We start from the raw sequence: 14060 nt of genomic DNA on the forward strand, positions 1-14060 counted from the left end.
GAATAACCAAAGCCTTTCCAAGGAAACTGTGTATAGGTTCCCTAACCCTCATATGTGCCGTTTCTGTATTTCTTCTGTACCAACTTAGAAGCAGGATATATTAGTTCTGGGGAATTCTGAAGAGGAAAAAAGATGAAATTGGGAAGAAATAGTTGAGATTTTAGCTATTTTGGGGGGAAAACTTCTTGGGCTTCAACTACAGCTCTACTCTAATGCCTCGTTGTGATGTGGAGATGACCCAGGATGCTTGAAGACTGTGTTTCAGCATACCATAAGCTCTAGTAGACCTATCAAAGCGTAAAGACTGAGTCTGACCTGGTCTACAAACTTATAACTATCCTCTTCCAGCTTAGCTAAATTTGAGGAGTTTATTGAAGGATATGAAGTTTTTCAGTCATGGCAACCTGGAAAGATCATCTAGTAAAAGAGCATCGCTATTTGTATCAATTGAAGGATTTGCCACATTGCCAAATTTGTTTGGCTCCTTGAAGTGTGTTCCTTAGAACCACGTTCTTCTCATTTCTTAGTAGTTTAAAAAATGTGTTTCAGGGGGGAACTGGGTAGCTTAGTGGTTTGAGAGTCAGGCCTAGAGACGGGAGGTCCTGGGTTCAAATCTGACCTCAGCCACTTCCTAGCTGTGTGACCCTGGGCAAGTCACTTGACCCCTATTGCCTACCCTTACCACTCTTCTCCCTTGGAGCCAATACACAGTATTGACTCCAAGACGGAAGGTAAGGGTTTAAAAAAATGTGTTTCTAAGGAGTTAAAATGAAGTCTTAGTTTTGGTTTCAGTACTTTACAGCAATAATCTATTAATTTTATTGTGTTCTTTAGCAGTGATGCTGAACCCCCTTACATTTATTTGGTACTTTAAGATATAAGAAAAACTTTTCATAACAGTACTGTAAGTAAGGTTGATGGTATAAGTACTATTATTCCCATTTGACTAAGGAAACAGACTTAAGAGAGCAACTGAAGATACCCGGTCCAGAGTTGAACCTAGTTGTAATACTCTTCTTATTAATTAACAGTATCCCTCGGTGGTGGTCTGATGTAAAGAAGTAGGAATAGGAGTAATGAAACATTTAAGTTCTAGTTCTGGCTCTACCACAAATTAGCTCTATGCTCTAGGTGCAAAAACAAGACCTGATACCTCCCTGGGTATCAGTTTCCTATTTTGTAGCATAAAAGGTTGGACTAAGTTATGTGATTTGAAAATTACAAAATAAAACAACTTTGTGTCATCATCTCCTATCCAGCAAACTCGCAAAAATAAAGCAACAAATTCAATTTTGTAGATATTCTTGTACCTTCTTGAAAGCTTTCTGTTAGTATGCAATAGAAATTATCAAAATAATCATACTTTTTGACCCAGTTATTTATTCCATTGTTGGATATGTGCCCTGAAAATGTTATTTAAAAAAAACTGTTTTCATAGTATTATTCTAAATAATTGCAAAAAAATGAAGATACAACTATCCAACAATAGAAGAGTTATAGTATATATGGTACCAAAAATAAATTATGGTACATTAATTAATATGGTACATAAATCATTTGGTTAAAGTCTTAGCAACTGTGAGAAGTACAAAGAAATCAAGAAATACCATTATGAAATAATGCAGAGTGAAAAAAAGCTGAATTAAAATTGAATGGGCTAAAAATGTTGGTCTACGTGGTCTTGGTGAGAGTAGCTAAAAAATTTTATTTTCTTCATTGAAATGAATTGAACTGTAAACAGTTACTGAGCAAATTTAATTAATTATACTGTTTAATATTGTTTTTAACAAATTATTTAATTAAAAAATTTAAAACAATAAATTGGGGTAGATAATATAATAACATCCCTCCAAGGATTATTGTGAGATAAAAGGAGACATTTATAAATGCTATGTAAATGCTATTATTATCATTTTTATTGGGGGTCAACCTTGATCATTATGATTCATGGCATTCAGTTTTATGGTCCTTCCATTCCCATTGTTTTCATCATTGGGTTTCTGGTTCGCTGGTTCTTCTCATTTCATTTTGCAGCAGTTGTTATGAGTTTTCCCAAACTTCTCTAGATTCAGAAATTTCTGTTTCTACTTTCCCATCTCTCACCTCTAGCCCCTTCTCTCCACTCACATACCTGCCATTTTAGTTAATAATCATTGTTATGCTTCAGTCTTTCTTGAGTTGGGTCTGACTCTTCATGACCCCATTTGAGGGTTTCTTGGCATAGATACTGTAGTGGTTTTGCCATTTCCTTCTCCAGTGCATTGGATAAGTGAGGAAACTGAGGCAAATAGATTGAAGTGACTTGTTCAGGGTCACACAGCCAGTAAGTGTCTGAGGCTGGATTTGAACTCATGTATCTCCAACCCCTAGCACAGTGCTAGGCATAGAGTAGGTGCACACTAAATGCCTGTGAATTGATAAATCTTTTCCATCATCCCGTAATACTCGCTTGGGCAGCCCAGCTGGTTTATTGGTTCCCTAATTTACAGACATCCCCTTACCTTCTCGGTTTTCGTGATCACACACCAGAAAGCCCTGCCATAAACGTTTTGGTGAACGTGGAGTCCCTTTCGGCCATTGACCTCCTCGGGGCATCTGCCCAGCTGTGGATTCTCTGGGTCCTCTTTGCCAATGCGTTCGAATGATTCAGAATTCATGCGATGGCTAAGTCAGATCTGGTTATCTATGTATTAAATTCAGCGGCGATGCCAAAGCACAATTTGTTAAAGAGAAAGCAATTATTAGCAACGAGCAACACTTAGTATGAAAAATTCTGTCCATGTTCTAATTAATTCAAGGGGATAAGCAAGTTGGAGATTCAACTCTAACTTGGGGAAAGCAGCATTTATAATTGCTGTAATTCCTTCTAGAACAGCAGATGAAATATTCTAGAATTCTAGTCAATGTACGTTGCTGACGTGTTATTAAGGAAATGAATTAAAACTTGAATAGTTCAGTCGAGACACAGAGGAAAATGAATTCTATTTGACTCGCCAAAGCCAACTCAAAGCTCTGTCTTATTGGGACGCCAACATGGCGTCCTATCTATGTTCTTTGGGACTAAAAAAGTAAACATGTAAGTATTTCCGGGTTCGATTATCCAACAAGCATTTTTAAGTGGGCCAGGTAGTGTGCTCAATGCTGAGATCCAAGGCGAAAACCAAACAATCCCTGCCTGCCAGAACCTTCCGTGGACTGAGGGATTGGCATGGACCCAGCAAGTCTACAAGAGATAATAATATGGATAAACACACACACACACACACACACACACACACACACACACACACACACACACAGAGTAAAGAGAGGCAGCACAGGATAGTGGTTAAAGAGGTGGCCTTGAAATCAGGAATCCGCATTCAAGTCCTGCCCTGGATTCATCCGAAGCTGTGTGTCCCTGGATAAGTCACTTAACTTTTCCATGCTCTGGGAAACTCTCTGAGATTGTAAATCCCAGAGAAGATGCTGATCTCCATTGGAAAAGGGAGTCTCCTCATCTAGGACTTCCATGTACCCATGGGTCCATGGGTCAAATGTCCAGTTCTTAGCCTTTGCTATAAGACCAACAGCCCAGTATTTTTGGTTATAGGAGCCATATTTGAAGTTTCCAGGCTGCCCAAAGGACATGGATGGATGTGCGCTCACATGTGTGCTCTAGGGATGAGGAGCATCGCCATAGATAGTGGCATGGAAACTATTAAAACCAATGGCCCACGCCATCCTTAACTTAACATTTTATGCCGCTTTATCAATCATTATTAAGCACCTACTGTGTGCAGGCACTTTGCTAAATGCCCACTTAGGAGAGGAATTTTGAAAATGAAAGTGTGACAGGAGTTCACTTGAGGCATCGTTTCTTGCTCTTTGTTTCCTCCCATCTGTCTGGTCCTCTGTCTCTAGGACTCTCTCTAGCTCCAAGGAAAGGCCACTTGGGCCCCCTGGGAAGGCTGGCTGGGCTAAACTAAACCTTGTTTTCCATTTTAAATTCACTATTGTATATTGGTTTCAAAGCAGAAGAGAGGTAAAGGCTAGGTAATGAGAGTTAAATGACTTGCCCAGGGTCACACAGCTAGGACATGTCTGAGGCCAGATGGGAACCCAGGACCTCCCATTTCAACCAGAGCTCTGGGCAGGGTGGAGGGGCATGCGCTGAAGTCATCATCATAGCCCCATGGCTCTGTTCCCCCACAGGGTCTCGGGAAAGTTAGCCCTTCTGTGGCCACCAAGACCAGTGAGGAAGGGCAGCCTTGGGAGGGAGTGGAGTTTGACCCTTTCCTCGCCCCTTTTTGGACTCCTCCTTCATTGCTTCCTTCCCCTCCCAAACCTTCAGCCTCCTTCCCACTGGGCCCTTCGCCTCCACAAACACGCTCCAACCAAACCTTCCCTGGACGCCACCATCCTCCCCCCAGCGCCTGCCTTCTCCAATATGGCTTATCGAGTTGGGGCACACACTTGGAGTCATGAAGACTTTGCATTTCATACAGCGCCGGGCAGAGCCCTGGATCTGATGCCCGCTGACCTGGGTTCAAATCCCAGCTCCAACCTTTCCTGCCTGGAGCAAGAGGCTCTCATCTTCTCATCTTCATCTCTCTTGGCCTTGGTTCCCACATCTATAAATACGCCACCTACTCCATGAGGCTATTTGGAGAAAAATGTTTTAGAGCAGCAAATTTAAGCTTAATTTTCACACTTTAACCTTCATAAAGTTCAAGTAACCAAAGCTTAAAAGGGCCTAAAGACTTGGGGGACACCCCGGCGGGAACGCTTGGAAGTAACTTTATATTTAAATAGAAATATAATTTTATATCCACGTGAACCCCATAAAATGGTAAACATTTATATAGAACTCTGAGTAAAGCTATTTCCAAGAGTTCTGTCCAGGGTGTCCCCCAAGTCTGAATGCCGTTTTCATTGCTGTTTCTCAAAGCTTCAATAGCATCCGCCTAAGCTTTACACCGAGACTGGAGGGACACCTTACGTCGCTCGGTGATAACAAAATGTTTGTCCTAAGACACGCGTTCTTCACTTGGGGTCTGTGAGCTTCCAAAGCAAAACAGCGAGCAGAACCCCAGCTTCCGTCTTCGTCTTGATTCCAAGGCAGAAGAGCAGAAAGGACCAGGCAATTGATGGGTTAGTTGATGAGACTTGCCCAGGGTGTCCCAGCTAGGAAGTGTCCGAGGCTAAATTTGAACTCAAGACCTCCCCCTCTCTAGGCCTGGGTCTCTGTCCACTGAGCCACCGAGCTGCCCCCTGTGTAACCTTTTTTAAAAAAGATTTCAGTAACCTCGTTTCAATGTCATTGATTTTCTTTCGGATTCGGTGTCTTTTATTTGGTGCATTTAAATACGTGATGATTCTAAGAAGGGATTTCTAGGCTCTGCCAAGCTGCCCAAGGGCTGGCGGACCCAGAAAAGGTTCGGAACCCCTGGTCAAGCCCCCTTTCACCCCTCTGGGACTGATATTCTAAAAAGCTTGGCCATGAAGCATGGCGGCCGCTCTGCAGTTTGGTTCTTTAGAGATGGAAAATGTCTTGTTTTAGAGAAGAAAAGTGGGCTGGGGAGCTGAATTCTGGGAAGTCCGGGCTTCTTTTTCATTGGTTAACCTTGTCCTAGCATTTCCTGCCCAGCTCCTTCTTGGCCGGGGAATCCCCCTTCGTGTAGTGGTGCACCCCGAGCGCTTTCCAGAATGGTGGACTTTCTCCTGGTGGATTTCCCAACTACATGCTCACTCTTCAGAATGTCGATCTGTCTCCTGATCCTCCTCCTCCTCCTCCTCCCTGGATTGCCCGGTCGCGTCAGCTAGAGCTGGGTTGTCAAATCTAACTGACAGCCAGTGCCACCAAGCCCACTTTTCTGGAATGGCTCGTTGGCCATTTTTCCCTGGAAGGTGGCCACATCCACAACTCACAGCCAGCTTTCGTGGAGAGATGTTGGTCCCCAGATTACATCTGCTTCACGGCAGAGACCCCTGAGGAGGCTGGGATTAAGCCACGCTGACACAGACCGAGCCTCTTTACCCATCTCTCTACTTTAATGTCCTTTATTTCATTACGCTTCGTGGAAGCCGGAGGGATGGACAAGGACAAGGAGACCCAGTAACAGAGACCATCTGCCTTGTCTCCACCTGGGGAGAGCCAAGAGAGGGAGCCGGCTCTGGGTCACGCATTCCATCAGCCTCTGGCCTCAATGGAGGCTTCAGCTCCGATGCCCCCCCCCCAGCCCCCAGCCCCCCAGATGAGACACAGAGAGATCACAGGAGCAGAAATGTAGAGCAGAAAAGGGACCTCAGAGGTCACTGAGTCCAATGCCCTCATTTTACAGGTGAGGAAACTGAGGCCCTCAGAGGTTCAGCCAAACAGGTAGTTTGATTTACAGGACCAAGATTGGTTCCTAGGACTTCTAACACAAAACGCAGGACTCTTTATTCTATACCAGTCGCTGGCATATGCCTCTTAATGGCTATTGACGGGGGTAAATAGGTGGCTCAGTGGATTGAGAGCCAGGTCTGGAGACTGGAGGTCCTGGGTCCAAATTTGGCCTCAGACACTTCCTAACTGTGTGATCCTGGGCAAGTCACTTGACTCCCACTGCCTAGCCTTTATCTGTCTTCTGTTGTGGGAGCCTGGCCCACTGATCACATCAGATTCAGAGCCTGGAGGCCATCACCCTCATTTTGTAGGTGGGAAGAGAGGGGTGTAGTGACTTGCCCAGGATCACAGCTACTGAATGTCTGAGTTAGAATTTGACTTGAGTCTTCACGACTCCAAGTCGGCTGCTCCGGCCACTTAACCACCATACCCGCTTCCCAGGCACGGAACCTCCGAGTGCCCGTGGCAATTGTCAGAAACTTTCAGTTGGCAATTAGGCGTCATGCTGTGGTGGGGAAGGGTCTCTCCTCACCAGGATATCCCTAGACCAATGCGATTGCAGCCCCACTCCATGTCCTAGACATTCTGCGAGGCAGCAGGAGGATAAGGGCAAAATCAAAACAGTTCCCATCCTCCAGGAACTGGTGTTCTAATCAGGGAAACAAGTAAACAGAAAATATATGAACATGAATACAAGGAAACACTAGTGTCTGGAAACACTAGTCACCAGGAACATTAGGAGACACAGACCTGGATTCAAATTCTGACTCTGTTCCTTGACCGACATCTGACCTTTCCCACTTAAACTTTCTTGGTCTCAATCTTCTCATCTGTAAGACTGGGATGGAATAGATGACCTCTATGTGTAGTGATAGACCCAAGAGGACTATGGGAGTATGCACTTACCTGTCGGACAATAGTTATTCTTCCGAGTTAGAGAAAACCCATTGAGTGGGGATGCGGAGTGTTTTTTCTCACCACTACCCCAGGGTCTGGCACATAGTAGGTCCTTCAAAATGGGATGAACTTTCCGCTGAGCCAATTTGTCAGTGAACAATTCAGCTTTGTTTTCTGTCTCCCCAGTTGTTGGATCGTGGACTAGAAAGTCACAGTTGCATTTTGCGACCCACCACTTCTTCCACTCATTTTTGTCAGTGGCTCCTACCTCCCGGGATGGTTGTGAGGATAAAATGAGATATTTATAAAGGGTTTCACGAATCTGAAAAGCACCAAATAAAGGCTCGTCATTATTTGATGTCATCTCTAATCTTCCCTTTCTTTGGCCCGCTGTGTTTCAGGAACCTGGAGGGATTTAGACGAATCCTGGAATTTCACCCAAGATTATGACCCAGAAATAATCAAGGAGGAGAAGAGGAAGGAGCTGGAAACGGAGATCAGAATTCAGGTGTGTCACCATCAACAACAATGATGAGATCATTTATTAATTAATGCTTATCCCTGAAGCTTCAGTTCTGTTTCTAACCCTTGTCTTCCATCTTAGAAGCAATACTGTGTATTGGTTCCAAGGCAGAAGAGAGGTAAGGGCTAGGCAATGGGGATTAAGGGACTTGCCCGGGCTCATGCAACTAGGATGTGTCTGAGGCCAGCTTTGAAATGGGAGGTCCTGGGTTCCCATCTGGCCTCAGACATGTCCTAGCTGTGTGACCCTGGGCAAGTCATTTAACCCCCATTACCTAGCCCTTACCTCTCTTCTGCTTTGAAACCAATATACAATAGTGAATTTAAGATGGAAAACAAGGGTTAAAAAAAGAAAAGAATGTTGCCCATGCTTTCAAGGCTTATTGGTTCTGTTAACAACTGCTGGACCAAGTAGCATTCACTAGGATTGTCCTCAACATACCAAGTTGCCATAAATTGATTTATCGATGTGCTTCCACCCAGGTGGATGAGCTGATGCGCCAGGAGCTGAAGAATCTGAAATTAGCCGTGGACAGAGAAAAGGAAGTCCCACGAAAAACTAAGAAGAAAAAGGACAAGAAAAAGGTACGGTTCAAACTCAGTCGCCCTAACATGCAATTCTGCTCCTCTGCTCAGAGGTCAGTGTCTGGAGAGTCCTAGACCCACCGAGCAGAAGGAATGGGAGATGCAGCCCCTAGTCCAGGTGTCACTTCCTTCCTTCCTTTGCTTTAAAAATCAAAGAAGAGTGTCTCCTGTTATATTTGAAGTCCTTCCATTGACCTACCCCAAGACTCATTTTTACTGTCCTGTGACTCTAAGGACAGGGATGTTCATCAAGAGTCATTTAAAGAGGAAGCTGAAAGAAGACAAGATCCTGCTTGGCCCACCTGGCTCCATTGCTGATCCAGAGTTCATCTGGACCCAAGGTCAAGATGGACCAGGCAGCCGTAGGCAGAGTGATGAAAAGTTGGCCATTTGCCACCTCTCCCCTGGCATCCCAGCTTCCCTTCCCTTTGTCCCTCCTTTATTCCTTCCCCCTCTCCCCTAGAGTCTCCCTTCAATGTCTTCATCCTCTCTTCAGCCCTTTCTTTGGCTCAGGCCTCTGCAACCCGATGAGTCTTTTATTGGCTGCCTGGGCTAGTCTTTAACTGAGGCACACGTGCGCACCATTGTGGCCTCGGCTCATCTAGATGCTTTGATTGTGCTCTCCAGTTGGGAGGAAAGGTCTTTCCCCCTTTTTCTCTTCCTGATTAAGATTTTAAGCATCACAAAAAAAGGAAATAGAGGGAGGGGAAGATGAAGGAGCTCCTGAGATCATACCATGTCGTCTGCTCCATCGGCCTTGGTGCTAGAATGTCTAGAGAGAGAAGGTTGCATTAGAAGTCTTTCAAGGCCCTTATCCCCCTCCTCATCCTTGATGTCTGATTGGAAGTCCTGAAAGCTGTTCAGGCCTTCTTCTGTCACCAAAGCTTCTGACGAAGTAGGATGGCGAGAGGGTCCAGAGTCTGTGTTCAAATCCCAGCTCTACAATTTATTAGGAACATGGCATTGGGCAAAGCGGTTTGCTTTGCCAGGCCTCAGTTTCTCCCAGTCTATGTAAGATAGTGAGAGAGATGGAAGGTTTGATGATCTCTTAAGCCCTTTCTACATCTGAGTTCAAATCTTGATTCTGTGTCCTCCCCTATAAAATGTAAAGCCTTGACCTGATGGCCTCCAAGCTCTAAATCGATGGCTTGTGAAGGTTCTGGGTTTGTGGCCCTGGGCAAATCACATGACCACTCTGAGCCTCCGTACCATCATCTGTCAAATACGGCTATGGACCCGGTAGCCTGGCACTTGAAAATCTATGATCGCGTTTTCTTGGTTAGGAAAGGTAGAAGCATCCCTTTGGCTCTTTTGAATATCTTAAATAATGCCATTTTATTTATTCTCCCTTTCCAGTTTGAACCCCCTAATCCCATTAGGCTTGATTAACATTGCATGTGGAGGCAAAGGAGAACAGAGACAAGACCTCATGCCATTCTCTCCAGATGGGGAACGTTCCTGGGCACCTGAGTACTAGAGATCTTTAGGCAGGAAGATCCATCATTTATCCTAACAAAAATAAGAAAACAAGAAATCATCTTTTCAGAAATGATAGTTTGTCAAAGCCCCAAAAGAACTTTTTGCCAGCAATTATGAAATGGACGGACTGATATTTAAGGAAGCCTTTAAGATAAAATGGCGCTGATCCTGTTAGAGGCTCCAGCTTAGCACTCCCCCCTTGAGAAGTTGGAATGTTTGCTAATGTATCATAGATAAACATACACTTGGCTTTCTAATCCCAGTCTTCTTACCCTTGAAATATTATTAACCAGCTATGCTACCCAAAGAACTACACCATCTACATGACTTGGAAATTTGGGGTTAGAAGGGACCTCCAAGGCCTCTACTCCAATTGAAAATCATAACCCCCCACCACAACCAGCATGTGCTTGTAGACTGCCAATGATGGGCAACCCACCACCTCCCAAAGCATTCAGGAAAATTAGGGGGAAACTCGATCAGGAAGTTTTTCCTTACATCATTTTTCAGTCTACATCTCAGTAACTTCTACCCATTCCCCTTCCTCTAAGACAAAACAGAACAAGTCTAGGATCATAAAATCATGGGCCAGATCTAGAAGGGAACACAGAGACCATTGAGTCCAACCCGTCTCCTAATAACAAAGAATCAAAGAATTAATACAAGCTTCATCCTCTTGTGTCTATTCTCTATCACTCAAATCATTTATCATCCCTTAAAATATGCATTCAGCCTCTAGAGTTAGTAGAATGGCAGGTCATAGAGGCATCATAGCTTTAGAACTGGAAGAGAGGGGCACCTAGATGGCTCAGTAGATTGAGAGCCAGGCCTAAAGATAGGAAGTCCTGAGGTCAAATCTGGTCTCAGACACTCCCTACCTATGTGACCCTGGGCAAGTCACTTAACCCCAATTGCCAAACCTTTACTGCTACCAATAAACAGTATTGATTCTCAGATAGAAAGTAAGGGGTTTTTATTTTACTTTTTATATTTTATTGAATTTTAATTTATTTCACTAAACTTTCCCAATTGCATTGTTTTATTTTTTAATTTTATTTTTAAATATTTTCTCATGGTTACATGATTCATTTTCTTTCCCTCCCCTTTTCCCTCCCCCCTCCCAGAGCCAACAAACAATTCCACTGGGTTGTACAAATGTTATCACTTGATACCTATTTCCACATTATTCATTTTTGCTATAGAGTGATTTTTAAAAACCTAAACCCCCAAATCACATCCCCATATATACATGTGATAAGTCATGTCATCTGTTTTGTGTCTATTCTACTCCCACAGTTCTTTTTCTCAGTGTGGACAGCGTTCTTTCCTGTAAGTCCTTCAGGAGTGCCCTGGCTTGTTACATTGTTATTAGTAGCAAAGTCAGTTACATTGAATTGTGCTACAATGTTTCACTTTCTATGTACAATGTTCTCCTGGTTCTGCTCATTTCACTGTGCATCAGTTCACTGAGGCTCTCCCAGTTCATATAGAAATCCTCCAGATCATCAATCCTTACAGCACAATAGTATTCCATTACCATCAGATACCACAATTTATTTAGCTGTTCCCCAGTCAAGGGACAACCATAAGGGTTTTTTTAAAGGAAGGAAGGAAGGAAGGAAGGAAGGAAGGAAGGAAGGAAGGAAGGAAGGAAGGAAGGAAGGAAGGAAGGAAGGAAGGAAGGAAGGAAGGAAGGAAGGACAGACTGGAAGAAACCTTCAAGTCCATCAAATCCAACCCTTTTTATTTTACAGACACAGAAATTGAGGTTCATATCGATGAAGTGATTTCATAATACCTTAGAGATGAAAAGGATCTTAGGGGGCATCAAAGATAACATTTTTGCAGTTAGGGAAACTGAGGCCCAAGGAAGTAAAAGACCATATAGCTAGTAATTGTCAAAGGTTGCATTTGAACTCAGATCTTCCTGACTCCAAGCCCAGTGCTCTGGATACTACACCACACTGCCTCCTCCTTGAGGGCAGGGTTGTTTCATTGTTGTCCCTACATCTCCACCTCCTAGGTACAGAGCCTGGCCCATAGAACACACTTGCTGATTGCATTGCTCAGAATTATTCATAATTCTCTGAATAGGAGTAACTTTTCCCTGCCCATTCAGACGAATTCACGCATCGAATTCTTTTTAATATATTTGTCTGTGGGTATGAACTCTCTTAGAGCAATAAACTGAGAACCACAAAGCAGAGAATAAAAATTATATTTCAGACCATTAGGAGTTCTTCCCTGACCCTCCTTAGTACTCCTACCCCCTGCTTTTTCAATTAATCTCTCTTTCTCCCAGCAAATTATGCAAATGTTATAAGGGCACTTTAAATCAGAGCTGAATTGCCTGGTTGATTACAGCACTCACCGAGTTCAGAGAAAGGGAGATTGAAGAAGACAGAAGTGGTCAGACTGGCCCTGGAAGGGTGGAGGGGGGATTCAAGGCAGAAGGGAGGAGGGAATGCAACCCAAACGGGAAATGAACAGAGAGGAATCAGCTCAGTCAGAACAGGCAGCACATATTGGGGAGCAGAAAGAAAGAAACTCAAACTCATAGGATGGGGCCAAACCATGGAGTGCCTCCTCCCAAGGCAGAGGAGTTTAAACACAAAGAGTTGGAAGGGACCTTGAAGATGACCTTATCACATAGCCCCTTCATGCAATCCTGCCAGGTGGACCTCTATCCTTTCACTGGTCCTTAGGTCCAAAAGGTTAGAGGCCCATAGACCATCTTGTCCTGCCCCCTTAAATTATAAATGAGGAAACTGAGCCCCAAAGATAAAGTGATTTGATATCCTGGGATCATAGATTTAGAGACATCAGAGGCCACCCATTTCCATCTCTTCACTTAAGTATGAGGAAACTGAGTCCCAGAGACCATTCAACAACTCACCCAAGTTTATACAAGGAGTAATCACAGGAAGTGGGATTTGGATCCAGCTTCTCTGATTCCAGAATCTTTATACTTTCCCACTACATTGGGAAGAACCAATATTTTGGTTCCCTTAATCAATATATAATAGAGTGAGGGATTATTCAAGTTCTGCTCGAGGCTAAAGATGGGTGATTGGAGGGGAAGGGAGAGAGAACCATGGAATGGGATCGGGTGGTAGCTATGATCCAGGCAGAAGGCAATGATGGGGATCCACACTGGGATGGATGTAGTGAAAAGGGAGATGGCAAAGATGGATGAGAAATTTCTTGAAGGGAAGATTCATAGAATCAGGTGTCTAGGGCAGCTATGTGGCTCAGTGGATGGAGCTCTAGACTGAAAGTCAGAAAGCCCCAAGTTCAAATACAGCCTCACATCTTATTAACTTTTCCTGGGCAAATCATGTTGCCTCTATTTGCCTCAGTTTCCTCATATGGAAAATGGAGATAATAATAGTATCTATTCCTCAGAGTTGTTGTAAGGATCAAATAAGAAAGCAATTATAAAAGCATTTAATGCAGTACCTGGCACATCGTTAGCACTATATAAATATGAGAGGCTAATATTATTATTATCATTATTTTTCAATACATAGGGACTGAAAACATGGGATGAGCCAAGAATAACTCATGAAATTTTCAGGTGTAAATCCTTTGCCCTTCATTGGTGCCTGTCCAAATGGTGGGGTCAGATGTCTCCAGCGACTGCCGTGATGGGCCTGGGGAAGTCATCACCCTTCTCTAATGGTACAAATCCATTCACTTATAGATTTTAGAATCAAAAAGGCAGAGATTTATCAGGGCACCTGGAAATCTCTTTGAGTTTACTGAAACTGTTAGTCAATGGATACTACTTCCAACATCCTGAAGAAGGCCTTTATCCTCTGTTCCAGGAGTTCCTCACTTTTTTGATGTCTTGGACCCCCTTTGACAATCTGTGAAGCCCAGAGACCCCTTCATTTAAAAAAATTAACCCTTTAAAGCCTATAATGTTTCAGAGGCATAAATTAAAACACTTATTATTAACAAAGAAACTAGTTATATTGGAATATTTACTGTTTTTAAAAAACAAGTTCACAGACCAAAGCTTAAGCATCCTTGCACTATATCTGAGGGAGACCCAGGTTTTACAAAATCTACTATGGGGAAGGAGGGGAGAAGGGGAGAAATAGGGGAGAAGGAGAGGAGAGAGAGGAAGCAAGAAGGAGAATGAGAGGGAGAGAAAGAGAAGAGAGAGAAAATAGGGGAGAAGAGAGGGGGAAGAGAGAGGGGG

At 43.6% G+C, this 14060-nt stretch overlaps 1 protein-coding gene across 1 annotated transcript in view; it reads left to right on the top strand.

Moving 5' to 3' along the window:
* Nucleotides 1-14060, top strand: part of IQCA1 (IQ motif containing with AAA domain 1) — a 266158-nt gene that overhangs the window by 183482 nt on the left and 68616 nt on the right. Inside the window, exons 13-14 of the mRNA XM_044675690.1 lie at nt 7669-7775; nt 8273-8374. Coding sequence (XP_044531625.1) covers nt 7669-7775; nt 8273-8374 — 209 coding nt within the window. The remainder of the gene's footprint in view (nt 1-7668; nt 7776-8272; nt 8375-14060) is intronic.

Source organism: Gracilinanus agilis, chromosome 4 (genome assembly GCF_016433145.1).
Source record: "Gracilinanus agilis isolate LMUSP501 chromosome 4, AgileGrace, whole genome shotgun sequence".
In the NCBI taxonomy this organism is placed as follows: Eukaryota; Metazoa; Chordata; class Mammalia; order Didelphimorphia; family Didelphidae; genus Gracilinanus; species Gracilinanus agilis.